The sequence below is a fragment of the Leptopilina heterotoma genome, unplaced genomic scaffold (genome assembly GCF_015476425.1).
Source record: "Leptopilina heterotoma isolate Lh14 unplaced genomic scaffold, ASM1547642v1 Lhet_343, whole genome shotgun sequence".
NCBI lineage: Eukaryota > Metazoa > Arthropoda > Insecta > Hymenoptera > Figitidae > Leptopilina > Leptopilina heterotoma.
The window spans coordinates 581221-595779 of NW_025111029.1; the positions used below are offsets into that span (position 1 = coordinate 581221).

General features: G+C 23.1%; 1 protein-coding gene across 3 annotated transcripts in view; it reads left to right on the forward strand.

Annotated features, from left to right (window-relative positions):
• The window catches only part of LOC122505124 (maternal protein pumilio), a 208270-nt gene that overhangs the window by 44335 nt on the left and 149376 nt on the right, over positions 1-14559 (forward strand). For all 3 annotated transcript variants that reach the window (XM_043616585.1, XM_043616586.1, XM_043616587.1), the window contains 2 exons: positions 470-493; positions 10444-10576. In XM_043616585.1, the coding sequence (XP_043472520.1) occupies positions 470-493; positions 10444-10576 (157 nt within the window). The remainder of the gene's footprint in view (positions 1-469; positions 494-10443; positions 10577-14559) is intronic.

The window sequence follows — 14559 nt, forward strand, 5'->3', positions numbered from 1 at the left end:
GATATATTATTTATAAAAATAATTGAATTCTTGCAAAACGAATTTTATTACCTTTTTTCAAATAATTATTTTTTTTTGAGAAATTGTACTACTTTTAAAATAATTTCAATGAAAAATTAAAATTATTTTTATGCAATAAATTTTAGCTTAAATTATTTTCTTTCTAAAAATTATGAAACTGGAGTTTTCTAAATTCAATAAAATTTAAATTTAAAAAGTTTTATTTGAAGCTAAAAACAAATGTTCAGTTTGTGGTTTTGAATTTAATAAAATTTAAATTTAAAGTTTTATTTGAAGCTAAAAGCAAATGTTTATTTTGTGGTTTTGTCCAAGGAGTTAGGCATATCTTAAATATAAATATTTTTAGTTTACTTAGACAATTTGTAAATTAGAAATTTAAAAATATTTTTAAAAAATATTTTCTTTTGTTTATTGAGAAATTATAATAACCGTATTTTTTCTTTTTCAGGTCTCTTTCACTGGCGGAGTATCGGTAAATATTATTTTTTTTAAATCTATTTGTAGCTTTAGGCATTGTGAGTCATCACGTTTTATTGGAAAACTGTGTAGAAAAAGTTAACAATATTATTAATATTTGTGCTTAAAGAATGATAAAAGACAAAAAATGTTCCTAACTATATCAGTTATTTAAAAATACAGATTAATTTTTTTATTAAGCGTACTTTTTTCATATTCTGGAAGATTAACATTTGTTTGTAAAATTTTAGGTTATGTTACTTAAACTGTTTTCTATTGACGGAAAATTCTAATATTTATTTTGATACCTTTAATCAGGGATGGCAACCGAAACCAATAACCGAAAAAAAAGAAATTTTTAAATAACCGAAAACTAGAAATCGAAACTGAAAAAAATTATCTGTAACCGGAGACCGAAACCTGTATTATAAAAATTTATAGGTTTGCCACAAGTCAGGGAATTCAGGAAAAAGTCAGGGATTTTTATTAAAAGTACAGGAAAAAATTAAATTTTTAGAATTTAAGAAAAAATTCTGAATTTTGGGGTCTTTTTTGTTTGCCTCACAAACTATGAAATTACCACGAATTTTAATACAAAACCTTCAAATTTTTCTACTTCTGACAATAATTTATTTTAAATAAATTAATTCTATTGAAGAACTGCCATAAAGTTATTACTTATAAATCATTTAATGAAAGTATTTTTTTGAAAAACTTTCATTTCAATTCCGTTGAAATTAGTTTCAATTTAAAAAATTTTAACGCAATTCTTTGAAATAATTCAATTATCTTAATAAATATTAAAATTCTTTCCAGAAAATTTCTGTTATTATCAAAAATTTAATAAAAAATTCTCGTCAACATTTCAATTATCTTTATAAATAGCAAAATTCTTCGCTGAAATTCAATAATATTATTCAGGAATTTTTCTAAAATTCATTGTAAAATTCAATTATTTTTAAAAGTTTTTCGCGATTTAATAATTTTCAATATTTACTATTTTCATAAAATTTATCAAACAAATTTTATTAGGTACTAAAAAAAATTTTATTACAATTTTACGAAAACATTCAATTATCTTCATAAATATTAGAATTTCATTTAGGAATTCGAATTATTTTCATCGCAGAATTTCAAATATACTTTTAATACAATTTTAAATAAATTCCTCGAAAAATGCAATTAATCTTAAAAAGAAATTTTAAGAAACATTTAATTATTCAATAAAATAATAAAATTAGTGTCAATAATTCAATTATTTTCATAAATAACTTTTAATTCGTCGCAGAAAATCAATTATTTCCAAAGGTTTTATGTAATTTTGCAAAAGAATTCAATTATCTTAATAAACAACAAAATTATTCCCGAAAATTCAATTATTTTTAGGGCATTTTAATAAATTTTTTCCTAAATTCAATTATTTTGATAAAAATCAATATTCACCACAAGAATTCAATAGTTTAGAAAAATAATAAATAATATTATATAATAATAATAATTCTCAAAATTTTTTTAAAAATTCTTGTCAAGAATTAAATTATCAATATAAATAGATAGCGAAATTCTTCTCAAGAATTAAATTATTGTCAAATATTTTAATAAAATTCTTCGCATGAATCGAATTATTTACATAAATTATTATTTAAATTCTTCTCAAGAATTCAATTGTTTTTAAAAATAATATTAATTCTTTAATAAAATTCTTCAAAAAGTTTTCAATTATTTTAAAAAATTGTTATAAAATTCTTTTATATAATAAATTTCAGTAAAATTTCAAATTTAATTTCTTTAAAAAATCATATATTTTCAAAAGTTGTTAATAAAATAAAAATTCTTCGTAAAAATTAAATTTCAAGTTTTTATTTTCTAAAGTAATATTTAACTGAAGATTTTTCAAATAATCGAAATTTCATAAAATTGAATTGTGAACTGATGGATTTAAAAATTCTCAAAGAGCTTTTTTAAAAATTATTAAAAATAATTGATTTCAAGAAGAATTGTAGTTAAAAATTCAAGAAAATGTTTATTGAATATTGAAATGATGAAAATAATTTTGACGAAGTAAAAGTAAAAATATTTTTTTATAATATCAACTAATGATTTTATCACACGGTCATTTTTAATTATTATAAAACATGAAGAAAGCTATTACTCCGAGTCGAAGACTCGGAGTGATTGATTACTTCATGTTTTATAATAATTCCCACAGTTGTTGAATTTGAAAAAAGTTTAAATTAAAAATTTGTTAACATCTTAATTCCAATGAAAAAATAATAATGATTAAATATTTATTTAAAGAAGAAGTTATTGATGTTTTTGAATAATTTTACAATTAAAGAAATTACTAAATAAATGTATTACTCGATGTATTAGAGAATTTTTGTGAGTATTTAATCATTGTTGGAGTGAATCAGAATATTTTATTAGAGTCAGGGAAAAAGTGAAAATCAGTCAGGAAAAAGTCTATATACAAATATAGCAAGTGCTGCAAAGTTCACGGTCAAAAAAACGGTCAAAAACGTTCACGTCAAAAAAACAACAAAAATTAGCTTTTAGATAGTAGGTTCGACTCCATATTTCCATGATTTAATATTAATAGTAACAGATACAAATAAAGCTGATTGCTTTGTTGTGTTCTTCGATGAAAGTTTAAATAAGTTTCCACAATAGCAGCAGCAGCAGCAGCAGTTGGACATTTCCGTGGGATATTGAAACAAGACAGTTAACAACTTACACAAGTCGATATCTAACCTCTGCATTTTTACACCGCAACACAACAAACTGATTCTGTTTAATAATTTAATTGTTTCCATCAGAAACTGTTGATTCAATAGAAGACACAAAACAGATTTTCATGTATAGAGAGCAAATGTCAATTTGAAAATGATCAAGTTTCGTATATTCAGGATCAAGGCCATTCTACGTTTATGCTCATAAGAACTTTACTTGTGAAGCTTACGCTATCAAAATAGAGTTGAGTGATAAGTTGTTGCTTTTAGAGGAAAGTAGTTGCCTCCAAATTTAGTTAAGTTTCAAATGGGTATTGAAAACGATCCTAACTGGGATTATGAGTTGTAATATGTTTACGATATTGTCAGAGATGCATTTAACGATAAGCTTTACGAGTTTATTCGGTTTAATTTTAATGGAATTGAACTCTTTCTAAAACATTCTACTCGATGCTATTGTCTTTAAACTATTATTTTTTTCTTCACAGTAAAATATGTAGTTTATAGCAAATATAATGTTTATCTACTCGTAAATAAACCGTTCCTTCATAATGTTGTTTACCTTTGAGTTCATTGACTTATTTTAATACTTAGATATATTGTTGTGCCTATACCTTTCCAAATTTCAGGCTTCGTACTCATCTATTAAAACCTACTATATTTACTACTTTTTTAAGTTAAGCTACTATTTGGGCACTTTTTTAAAATTTCAGTCACTAAACGCTACTATTTCTGTTTTTTTTTTTAGAATTTCCACTACATTAAATTCGCTAATACTAGAAATCAAAAAACTATTGCCAAAAATTATAATCAAATTCTTTAAAACGATTCAATTATTTTCAATATCTAATATTTTCATAAAATTTAGCAAAATAATTCAATTATTTTCAAAAAAAGTTGATACAATTCATCCAAAATTCAATTATTTTCATACATAATCAAATTCCCACAAGAATTCAATTAGTTCAGAATAGCATTTTCAAAAAAATGTCGAAAATATCAATTATTTAACAAAATTTTTATACAATTCTTTACAATAATTCAATTACTTTCACTAAAAATAACATTTTTCATAGAAATTCAACTTCTAAACAAAATTTTGCTAAAATTCTAAGCAAGAATTCAATTATTTTCATAAATAATAAAACTCATCGAAGAATTTCAATTATTTTTAATACTATTTAAAATTAATTAATCGAAAAATTCAATTATTTTTACAAATAAAGTTTACCACAAGAATTCAATCATTTTCAAAAATAACAAAATTTTTCACAATAATTCGATTATTTTCATAAATAAAAAAATTCTCCTCAGGAATTCAATTATTTTTGAGGCATTTTAATAAAATTCAATTATTCAACTATTCAATTCTTTTCATAAAATGTTCGAAATTCATCGCAGGATTTCAATTATTTTTATTACAATTTTACAGGAATTGCTCAAAAAATGTCATTGTTCTTAAAAATTGAATTTCAATTCCTCGAAAAAATCAATTATTTAAACAAATATTTTTTAAAATTCTTTGGAAGAATTCAATTATTTACAAAAATATTAGATTTAAATTTTTTTGAAATCATTCAATTCTTCTTTTAGATTTTAATAAAATTCTTCCCTAGAATTCAATTATTAACATAAATAATTCTTCGAAAAAATTCAATTATGTTGATAAATAACAAAATTATTCCTGAAAATTAAATTTTTTTTGAGGCATTTTAATAAAATTCTTTGCAAAATTCAATTATTTTCACAAAAAATAATATTTATTACAAGAATTCAATTATTATTAAAAGTAATAAATTTTTTCGTCAAAATTTAATTGTTTTCAAAAATTCTAATAAAATCGTTCGCAGGAATTCAAGTATTTCCATAAATAATAAAATTCTTTTCAGGAATTCAATTATTTTTGAAGATTTTAATAAAATTTCTATGCAACTATTCAATTATTTTTATAAATAATGAACTTCACTGCAGGATTTCAATTATTTTTAATACAATTTTACAGGAATTGCTAAAAAAATGTAATTATTCTTAAAAATTTAATTTCAATTCCTCGAAGAAATCAATTATTTTAAAAAATGTTTTCTAAAATTCTTTAGAAGAATTCAATTATTTACAAAAATATTGGAATTTTTCACAGGAATTCAATTATTTTTAAATGTTTTAATAAAATTGTTCGAAAGAAATAAATTAATATTTTTATTAATTTTAATTTTATTTTATTAATATTTTAAATAATTATTTAAAATACAAGTTTTATTAAATTTTTTTGAAATAATTCAATTATTCTTTTAGATTTTAATAAAATTTTTCCCTAGAATTTAATTATTAAAGATAAATAACAAAATTATTCCCGGATAATTCAATTAATTTTAATCAAATTTTTTGCAAAATTCAATTATTTTCATAAATAACAATATTCATCACAAGAATTCAATTATTTTTAAAATCAATATATTTTTTCTTGGAAATTCAATTATTTAAAAAAAAATTTAATAAAATCGTTCGCAAGAATTCAATTATTTTCATAAATAATAAAATTCTTCTCAGGAATTCAATTATTTTTGAAGATTTTAATAAAATTCTATGCAACTATAATTCAATTATTTTTATAAATAATAAAAAATTCACTGCAGGATTTTAATTATTTTTAATACAATTTTACAGGAATTGATTAAAAAATGTAATTATTCATAAAAATTTAATTTCAATTCCTCGAAAAAATAAATTATTTAGAAAAATGTTTTTTAAAATTCTTTAAAAGAATTCAATTATTTACAAAAATATTAGAATTTTTCACAGGAATTCAATTATTTTCAAATATTTTAATAAGATTGTTTGAAAGAAATCAATTATTTTAGATACAATTTTAATTACATTTTTTTGAAATAATTCAATTTTTCTTTTCGATTTTAATAAAATTCTTCCCAAGAATTCAATTATGTACATAAATAATTCTTCGAAAAAATTCAATTATGTCGACGAATAATAAAATTATTCCTGAAAATTAAATTATTTTGAGGCATTTTAATAAAATTCTTTGCAAAATTCAATTATTTGTTATTTGAAAGTAATAAATTTTTTCCTGGAAATTCAATTATTTTTAAAAATTCTAATAAAATCAGTCTCAAGAATTTAATAATAAAATGCTTTTTAGGAATTAAATTATTTAAAAAAAAATGAATAAAATTCTACACAGACATTCAATTATTCTTAAAAATTTTAATAGAAATCTTTGAAAAATTTAATTATTTTTTAAAAATTTTTTGCAGTTCAATGATTTTTAATATCTACTATTTTCATAAAATTCACAAACAAAACTCAATTATTTAAAAAGATTTTTATAAAAATCTTCGTAAGAATTCAATTTTTTTCATGAATAATACAAATTTCTCAGAAATTCAATTATTTCAATTGGAATTTGCATAAAATTAGTCGAAAGAAATCAATTATTTATAAATATTTATAAAATTTTTTGTGTCTAAAGCGAGTTTTTTTGGTCATCAAGTTTACTTTTTCGATCTATACTTTTTTAGTTTAAAAACTACTTTTTGCTACTTTTTAAAAATTATTTATGGAGTGCGAAGTCTGAAATTTAATTACATTCAGTTATGACTTTAGTATCGAAATGAGAATTGGAATGGTGAAAAATATAGTTTAAATGATTTAAAATGTAAAAACAAGTATATTGTAGGATAAAGTAATTAATTTACCGACAGTAATGCGAATCTTAAAAGAAAAGATACTTTGTAAATTGTAACATTGAGTGTAACTCTTCAAAAACTGCATATGCATCTGAAAGTTACGGTCTTTATCAACTTCTTTTAGCACTAAATATTTATCTATAAAGATAGGAACTTTCTGTCCTAGTTCTGTAACATAATATTGAAAAGAATATGAAATAGGTGAGCGCATTTACTTAAACCAATATTAAACACTTGCTGACAGTTTAAATAAAATTACCAGTATGCGTTGTGTTTAGACAATCATCTCATACCACTAAAGGTTAAAACAAGTTATCTTCACTTCGGTGGCTAATTTTCAACTTTCTGGTCTTTATGGAGTTAGAATCAATTAGCATCATGAACAAATGAACATTTTAAACAATTTTTTAAATAATTGGTTGGTAATTAAAGCATTTATTTTAAATCCACACCTCGATGAGACAAAAATATTTATTTTTAGTGATAATTTCAAAAAATTGGTGTGATTACATATTATAGAACCATGTGTTACTGTTTATTTAGTAGCTAATAAAAACTTTGCAAAATGTAACAACAGAAGTTATAAATCATGAAATTATGAGTGCGAAGAAACAGTAAAAACGAAGTTTCTGCTATAACGTATTTATAAAAACAAAAGTAGGCAAACAAAATTTTGTAATTAAAGTTTAGGAAGTTTTTACCGTCTCAGAATTATCGACAAATTTATTACCGCAATGAGTTAGTTGCATGGAAATGGCAACTGTTTTTTAATTGAAAATATTTGTTGAAAGATTCAAAATAGTCGTAAAAAGTTTGTTGAAGTTCAGCTTTGTTTTTAAAAACAAAAAAATAAAAAAAATAGGATCAAAATTCGGTAACCTTCTTGTGTTTGTTCTCGGTAACTAAAAATAAGTTAGGCAAATTACAGGCCCTCAGAAACATATTTTTATAAAAATCCAACAAGTTTTTAAAATTTGTCCGCCATTTTGAATTTTTAAAAACTGTCATCGGATTTGTAATCATCGACTCAAAAATGAACCCAAAGTAAGAAGTTTCATGTGAATCCGAACAATTTTTAGAAGGTTCGCCATTTTGAATTTTAAGAAACTGCAACTTCAGATTCGTAATCAGCGATCTCGAAAACCCCCAAGTAGTCATTTTCATTAGTTTAGCTTTATTTAATTTTCGATTTTGTAATTTTGTCGTAAATCTTGCCATAAACATTCTTTTTCTATTATTGTTATAAATAAAAAATTGTTAATTCTTTATTGCAATATAAATTTTTTTTCACAAAGTTGAATAAATGAGGCGCATGATTATTCCCCAAATGTCAATTGACCGAACTGTCATTTTAACGAATTGCATTTGTTCGAACTGTTATTTTAACGAAATGTCACTTTTGTGAATCGACATTTTTACGAATTCATACTTTTGCGAAAAGTCATTTTTGCAAAATATCATTTTTACGAATTGGCATATTTACGAATCGTTATTGTTCCGAAATGTAATTTTTGCGAATTGTCGTATATGCGAACTGCCATTTTTTCGAATTGTCATTTTTACGAAATGTCATTTTTGCGAATCGCCATTTTTACGAATTGTCACTTTTGCGAAAAGTCATTTTTGTGAATTGTCATTTATGCGAACTGACAATTTTTCGAATTTTCATTTTTACAAAATGCCAATTCGCAACAGTGACATTACGTAGAAATGAAAATTCGTAAAATTGTCAGTTTGCATAAATGACAATTCGCAAAAATGACTTTTCGCAAAAGCGACAATTCGTAAAAATTTTATTTCGCAAAAGTGCCAATTCGTAAAAATGTCGATTCACAAAAGTGAAATTTCGTAAAAATGACAATTCGTAAAATTGTCAGTTTGCATAAATGACAATTCGCAAAAATGACTTTTCGCAAAAGCGACAATTCGTAAAAATTATATTTCGCAAAAGTGCCAATTCGTAAAAATTTCGATTTACAAAAGTGACGTTTCGTTAACCACTTGAGCGGCAGGGCGTCAGAATTGGCGTCAGCGTGCAAGTGACAGAAGCGGCAAAAATGCGAAAAAGGCGTCAAAATTTGACTACTATTTTCTCATTCTGTAAGGAGATTTATAATATCACAACAAAGTATTTTTCTTTCTTAAAGTGAAAGAACAGACCTGTAAGCAAAAAAAATGTTTTTTAAAATATTTAAATAAGTTTTCAAGGATCAAAGCTAACAATATTTAATAGTTTGATATTAGTGGCGTTTCAATTTCTACCACAAAAAGTCCAATTTTTCTTCACGAAATCGAAATATTTAAAAAAGCATTTTTTTGTTTAAAGATCTGCTCATTTACTTTAAAAAAGAAAAATACTTTGTTGTGATATTATAAATCTCCTTACAGAATGAGAAAATAGTAGTCAAATTTTGACGCCTTTTACGCATTTTTGCCGCTTCTGTCACTTGCACGCTGACGCCAATTCTGACGCACTGCCGCTCAAGTGGTTAATATGACAATTCGTAAAAATGATATTTTGCAAAAATTACTTTTCGCAAAAGTGGCAATTCGTAAAAATGGTATTTCGCAAAAATGACTTTGCAAATTTGGCAATTCGTAAAAATGACAATTCGTAAAAGTGACATTTCGTTAAAATAGCAGTTCGGAAAAATTATATTTCGGAACAATAACGATTCGTAAATATGACAATTCGTAAAAATGATATTTCGCAAAAGTGGAAATTCGTAAAAATGACAATTCGCAAAAGTGCCAATTCGTAAAAATGTCGATTCACAAAAGTGACATTTCGTAAAAATGACAATTCGAAAAATTGTCAGTTTGCATAAATGACAATTCACAAAAATGACTTCTCGCAAAAGTGACAATTCGTAAAAATTATATTTAGCAAAAGAGGCAATTCGGAAAAATGTCGATTTACAAAAGTGACATTTCGTTAATATGACAATTCGTAAAAATGATATTTCGCAAAAATTACTTTTCGCAAAAGTGGCAATTCGTAAAAATGTCGATTCAAAAAAGTGACATTTCGTTAAAATAACAGTTCGGAAAAATTATATTTCGGAACAATAACGAATCGTAAATATGACAATTCGTAAAAATGATATTTCGCAAAAGTGGTAATTCGTAAAAATGACAATTCGCAAAAGTGGCATTTCGTAAAAATGGAGATTCGCAAAAATGACATTTCGTAAAAATGACAATTCGAAAAAATTACATTTTGAAACAATAACGATTCGTAAATATGACAATTCGTAAAAATGACTTTTCGCAAAAGTGTCAATTCGTAAAAATGTCGATTCGAAAAAGTGACATTTCGTTAAAATAACAGTTCGGATAAATTCAATTCGGTAAAATGACAGTTCGGTAAAATGATATTTGGGGAATAATCATGCGCCTCCTGCCTTTAGAATAGTGTTACCCCTTAAGTAGATTTGAATAAATTGGAAAGATAATGTGAGGTTATTTTTTTAAACTTGTTGCATTTATATTGTATGTGAATGTTCGTCCACTAAAAAGAATTTTTTGCATTCTAGATTGCTCCCTCGGCGAAGAAGCTCTGGGGTGTGGACGAGGGTGGATCCAAAGATGAAGGTGGTGTAAAAGGCGGTGGGATACTACACCTGGATGCCCATCAGATGTGGAGGGATTCAACTTGGAGTACATCAGGTAAAATCTTGCTCTAATATTTTCGTTTTAGGTACATGGAAAAACTGTTGAAATGACTGCTTACCTAATGCTTACCACCGTAAGTGCCATGTTTCAAAAGTCACCTTTAATATTTAGAGAGTTGGGTTTCTATTCAAGGCGATTAGAATCCTTTTCGTTCAATTTCGAACCCATGAACTTGCTGATCAGCTAGTTTGGGATAACTGCTGACTACTTGAAAAGCAGTTCTTACACTAAAAATAAGTTCTACTCACAGTAATGCTACAATCATCTCAACAGTTTTTTTTTGAGTAATGCAACGGTGATACTTTGGATTAAGACTGGAAGAATGTTTAGGCTGACTGTTAACTTTCGTTGTACTTCCTTCTAAAATTTTATCGCCTGAATTTTCATTTTTTGGAAAATTTTAATGATGCTTAAATCGAAACTAAACTCTCTTAATGGTTTTTTGTTATTATTGGGTTCTTTTTCCTCTTTCTTCATTCCACGATGTCAATGTGGATTGGATTTTTAATTTTTTACACAGAGGTTTAGTGGAAAAATCGAATCGACTTTGCCTCGTAAACTATGAAATTACCACGAATTTTAATACAAAACATTCAGTTTTTTCTATTTCTGACAATAATTTCTTTTTAAATAACTTCATTTTTCAAGAACTATTATAAAATTATTACTTAGAAATTATTTAATAAATAATTTTACTTAAAAATTTCAAAATCAATTGGATTTCAAAAGAGTTTTGTTTAAAATCTTCATAAATAGATGGACTACATAGGTTTCAATTTAAAGTTTTAGAAAATTTCAATTTTTAATAAATTTAAATAGACATTTTAAGAAAAACTTATTACTTATTCTCGTCAACATTTCAATTATCTTTATAAATAATAAAATTCTTCTCCGAAATTCAATTATTTTCAAAAAATTTAATAAAATTCTTGGAATAATTTCAATTATTTTCAAAAAATTTTCCTCATTTTAATTCTTTTTAATATCTACTATTTCAATAAAATTTTCCAAAAGAATTCAATTATTTACACAAAATTTTAATAAAAATTTCACAGGAATTTAATTAGTAACATTTTTTATATAAATTTCTTCGTACAAATTGAATTATTTTTGATTTTTTAATGAAGTTTCTCGAAAGAATTCAAATATATTCAGAAAATTGAAAAAAGCAGTTCTGAGAAATACAAGTATTTCGAAAAATTAAAATAAAATTCTTTTAAAAAATGTTGACAAAATTGAAAACAAGATTTAGTTAATAAAATTGTAATTTTAATAAAATTTTTCTATACAATTCAATTATTTTCACAAATAATACATTTTTGTACGGGAATTCAATTATATTTAAAAAAAATTGAATAAAATTCTTTCCAAGAAATCAAATTTATTATTTTAAAAAATTTTGATAAAATGCTGTATAAATTTGAAAAATTATAATAAAATTGATCACAGAATACAATTATTTTCGCAAAATATAACATTCTTCTTAGGAATACAATTATTGTCAAAAATGTTTGTAAAAATCTTCGAAACAATTTAATTACTTTCGTAAAAAATAAAATTCTTCCCAAGAATTAAATTCTTTTCAAAAATAAAATTTTTCACTGGAATTCAATTATTTAAAAAAATAAAATAAAATTCTTCATCAGATTAAAATTATTTTCAATTTTTTTAATGAAATTTCTCGAGGGAATTTAATTATTTTCAAAAAGTTCTGAGAAATTCAATTATTTAACAAAATTTTGAATAAAATTCTTTACAAGAAATTAATTATTTTCATAAATAACAAAACTTATCGTAGAATTTCAATTATTTTTATAAAATTTTAAATAAAATGATAGAAAATTGTATTTTTAAATTTTTTTTTAAATTCACCGAAAGAATTCAATTGTTTTTAAAAAATTTGATAAAATGCTTCATAAAAATTCAATTTTAAGAAATATTCTATTATAATAAATTATTTATTTTTGTATTTAAATAATTTAATTCTCGAAAAATTTTCTATTAAAAATTTATAAAAAATGAATTTCACTTAAAATTTTAAATTATAATTGAATATTTATTTACTTTAATTTTTTTAATATTTGTTAATTTTTAAAAATAATTGATTTAAGAAAGAATTTTAGTTAAAAACACTAAATAAAAATTAAATCTTGAAGAAGTTTCAAACGATTGCAGAAATTCAATTATTTTCCAAAGTAAAACAATTTTTTCGCAGAAATTCAATTATGTTCAAAAATATTTAAAAATTCTCGTAAAAATTTAAATTACCTTTATAAATATAATAATAAAATATTTTTCTACGAAATTCAATTATTTTCAAAAAATTACTTTCATTTAATGATTTTCAGTATCGAATTTTTTATTTATTTTATTATTTATTTTAATAACATTTATTAAAAGAATTTAATTATTAAAAAAAAAGTTCTAATAAAATTCTACACAAACATTTACCTATAATTATTTTCCTAAATAATAAAAATTTCACAGGAATTCAATTATTTACTAATTTCTTATAAATTTCTTCGCAATAATTCAATTATTTTCAAAAATAATAAAAGTTTTTACTTAAATTTTAATAAAACTTAGAGCAGAATAAATTTCAATTATTTTTTAATAGAATATTAATCGAATTTCTTGAAAAATGTAATAATTGTTAAAATTTTATTAAAATTCGTTGAAGGAATTCAATTATTTAAATTTTTGTTAATAAAATTCCTTATGAGAATTCAATTTTAAAAAACATTTAATTCTTCAATAAATTATTTATTTTTGCATTTAAATAATTGAATTGTCTTAGAATTTTTGAATACAAATTTATTTAAAAATTAATTTTAGTTACAATTTTTAATAGTAATTGAATATTAAAAGCATTATAACGTAAATTTTTAGAAATAATTGAATTTTGAACATAAAGCTGAAACTGGCACCTCCTTATCAGCATCCTCTTAATTTGGAAATTAAATTTTAAAGTTAAATATTTTTTATGAAGCTGCAACTTCCACCTAGTTATCAGCTCAAACCTTGTTATCCACTTAATTTTTTCAAAAATTTATGTTGGTTCTAAACAAAACAATATTTAACTTTAAAATTTGATTTTCAAAAATTAAGTAGATGCTGATAACAACCTATTATTGAAATAGTGACAGAAGCTGTATTTAGAATTAATAACACTGATTCATCTGGATCATAATCTGAGCATTTGCCGAAAACTTCCTATTTGTCCGAATATGTCTCCGAATCTTAAATAAATATGTGAATTCAAAACAACTGTTCATAGGCCTCTTCAATATTAAATTATTGGAAAAATGTACTACTATGAAAAGCCGCGTTGCTTGTCGGGAAGTTCCGTCATTTAGGATGATCGACATTACCAACATTGAGATGAATATTTTATTTTGAAAACAAAACATTTTGTTTGTATTGATTAAAAATGTTGAGAATAACGATCGCTCGGAGTTTTTTGCTTGTATTATTGAAGAAAAACTTCATCATTGCTGCTCTTAGGGGATTTAAGATATTCATTAGAATACTAATATTTTTATATACAAATCACAGTTGGAATAATAATCTCAATTTTTGAACTTAGTAAACAAGTTCAGTAGTCAATACGCAAAACATTTCAAAATTAATACTCAACTTCAAAAGGTTTAAATTTGAAATTTTATAAACTTTCAATTTTTAGTTTAGGTTTTAAATTGATTTCGCTTCAAATGAATGAAACTTGAAGAGTCTGTTATGTTATATTTATGTAATTTTCACAACTTGATAGTTTTTGTAATATTTTAATAGGTTTCACGTTCTCTAAGAGTTACTTCACGTCACTTGCATCTGTTACGGAAAGAAACTTGTTTCCAAGTATGCGAGAAGCAACTTACGTTTTTTTATGGGAAAATTCTTTAAACAACTTTTGTATTCAGCATTTTTGTCCTACTGTTTATTTAAAAATGTTTTTTAAAATTAATTAAAATTCATCTGAC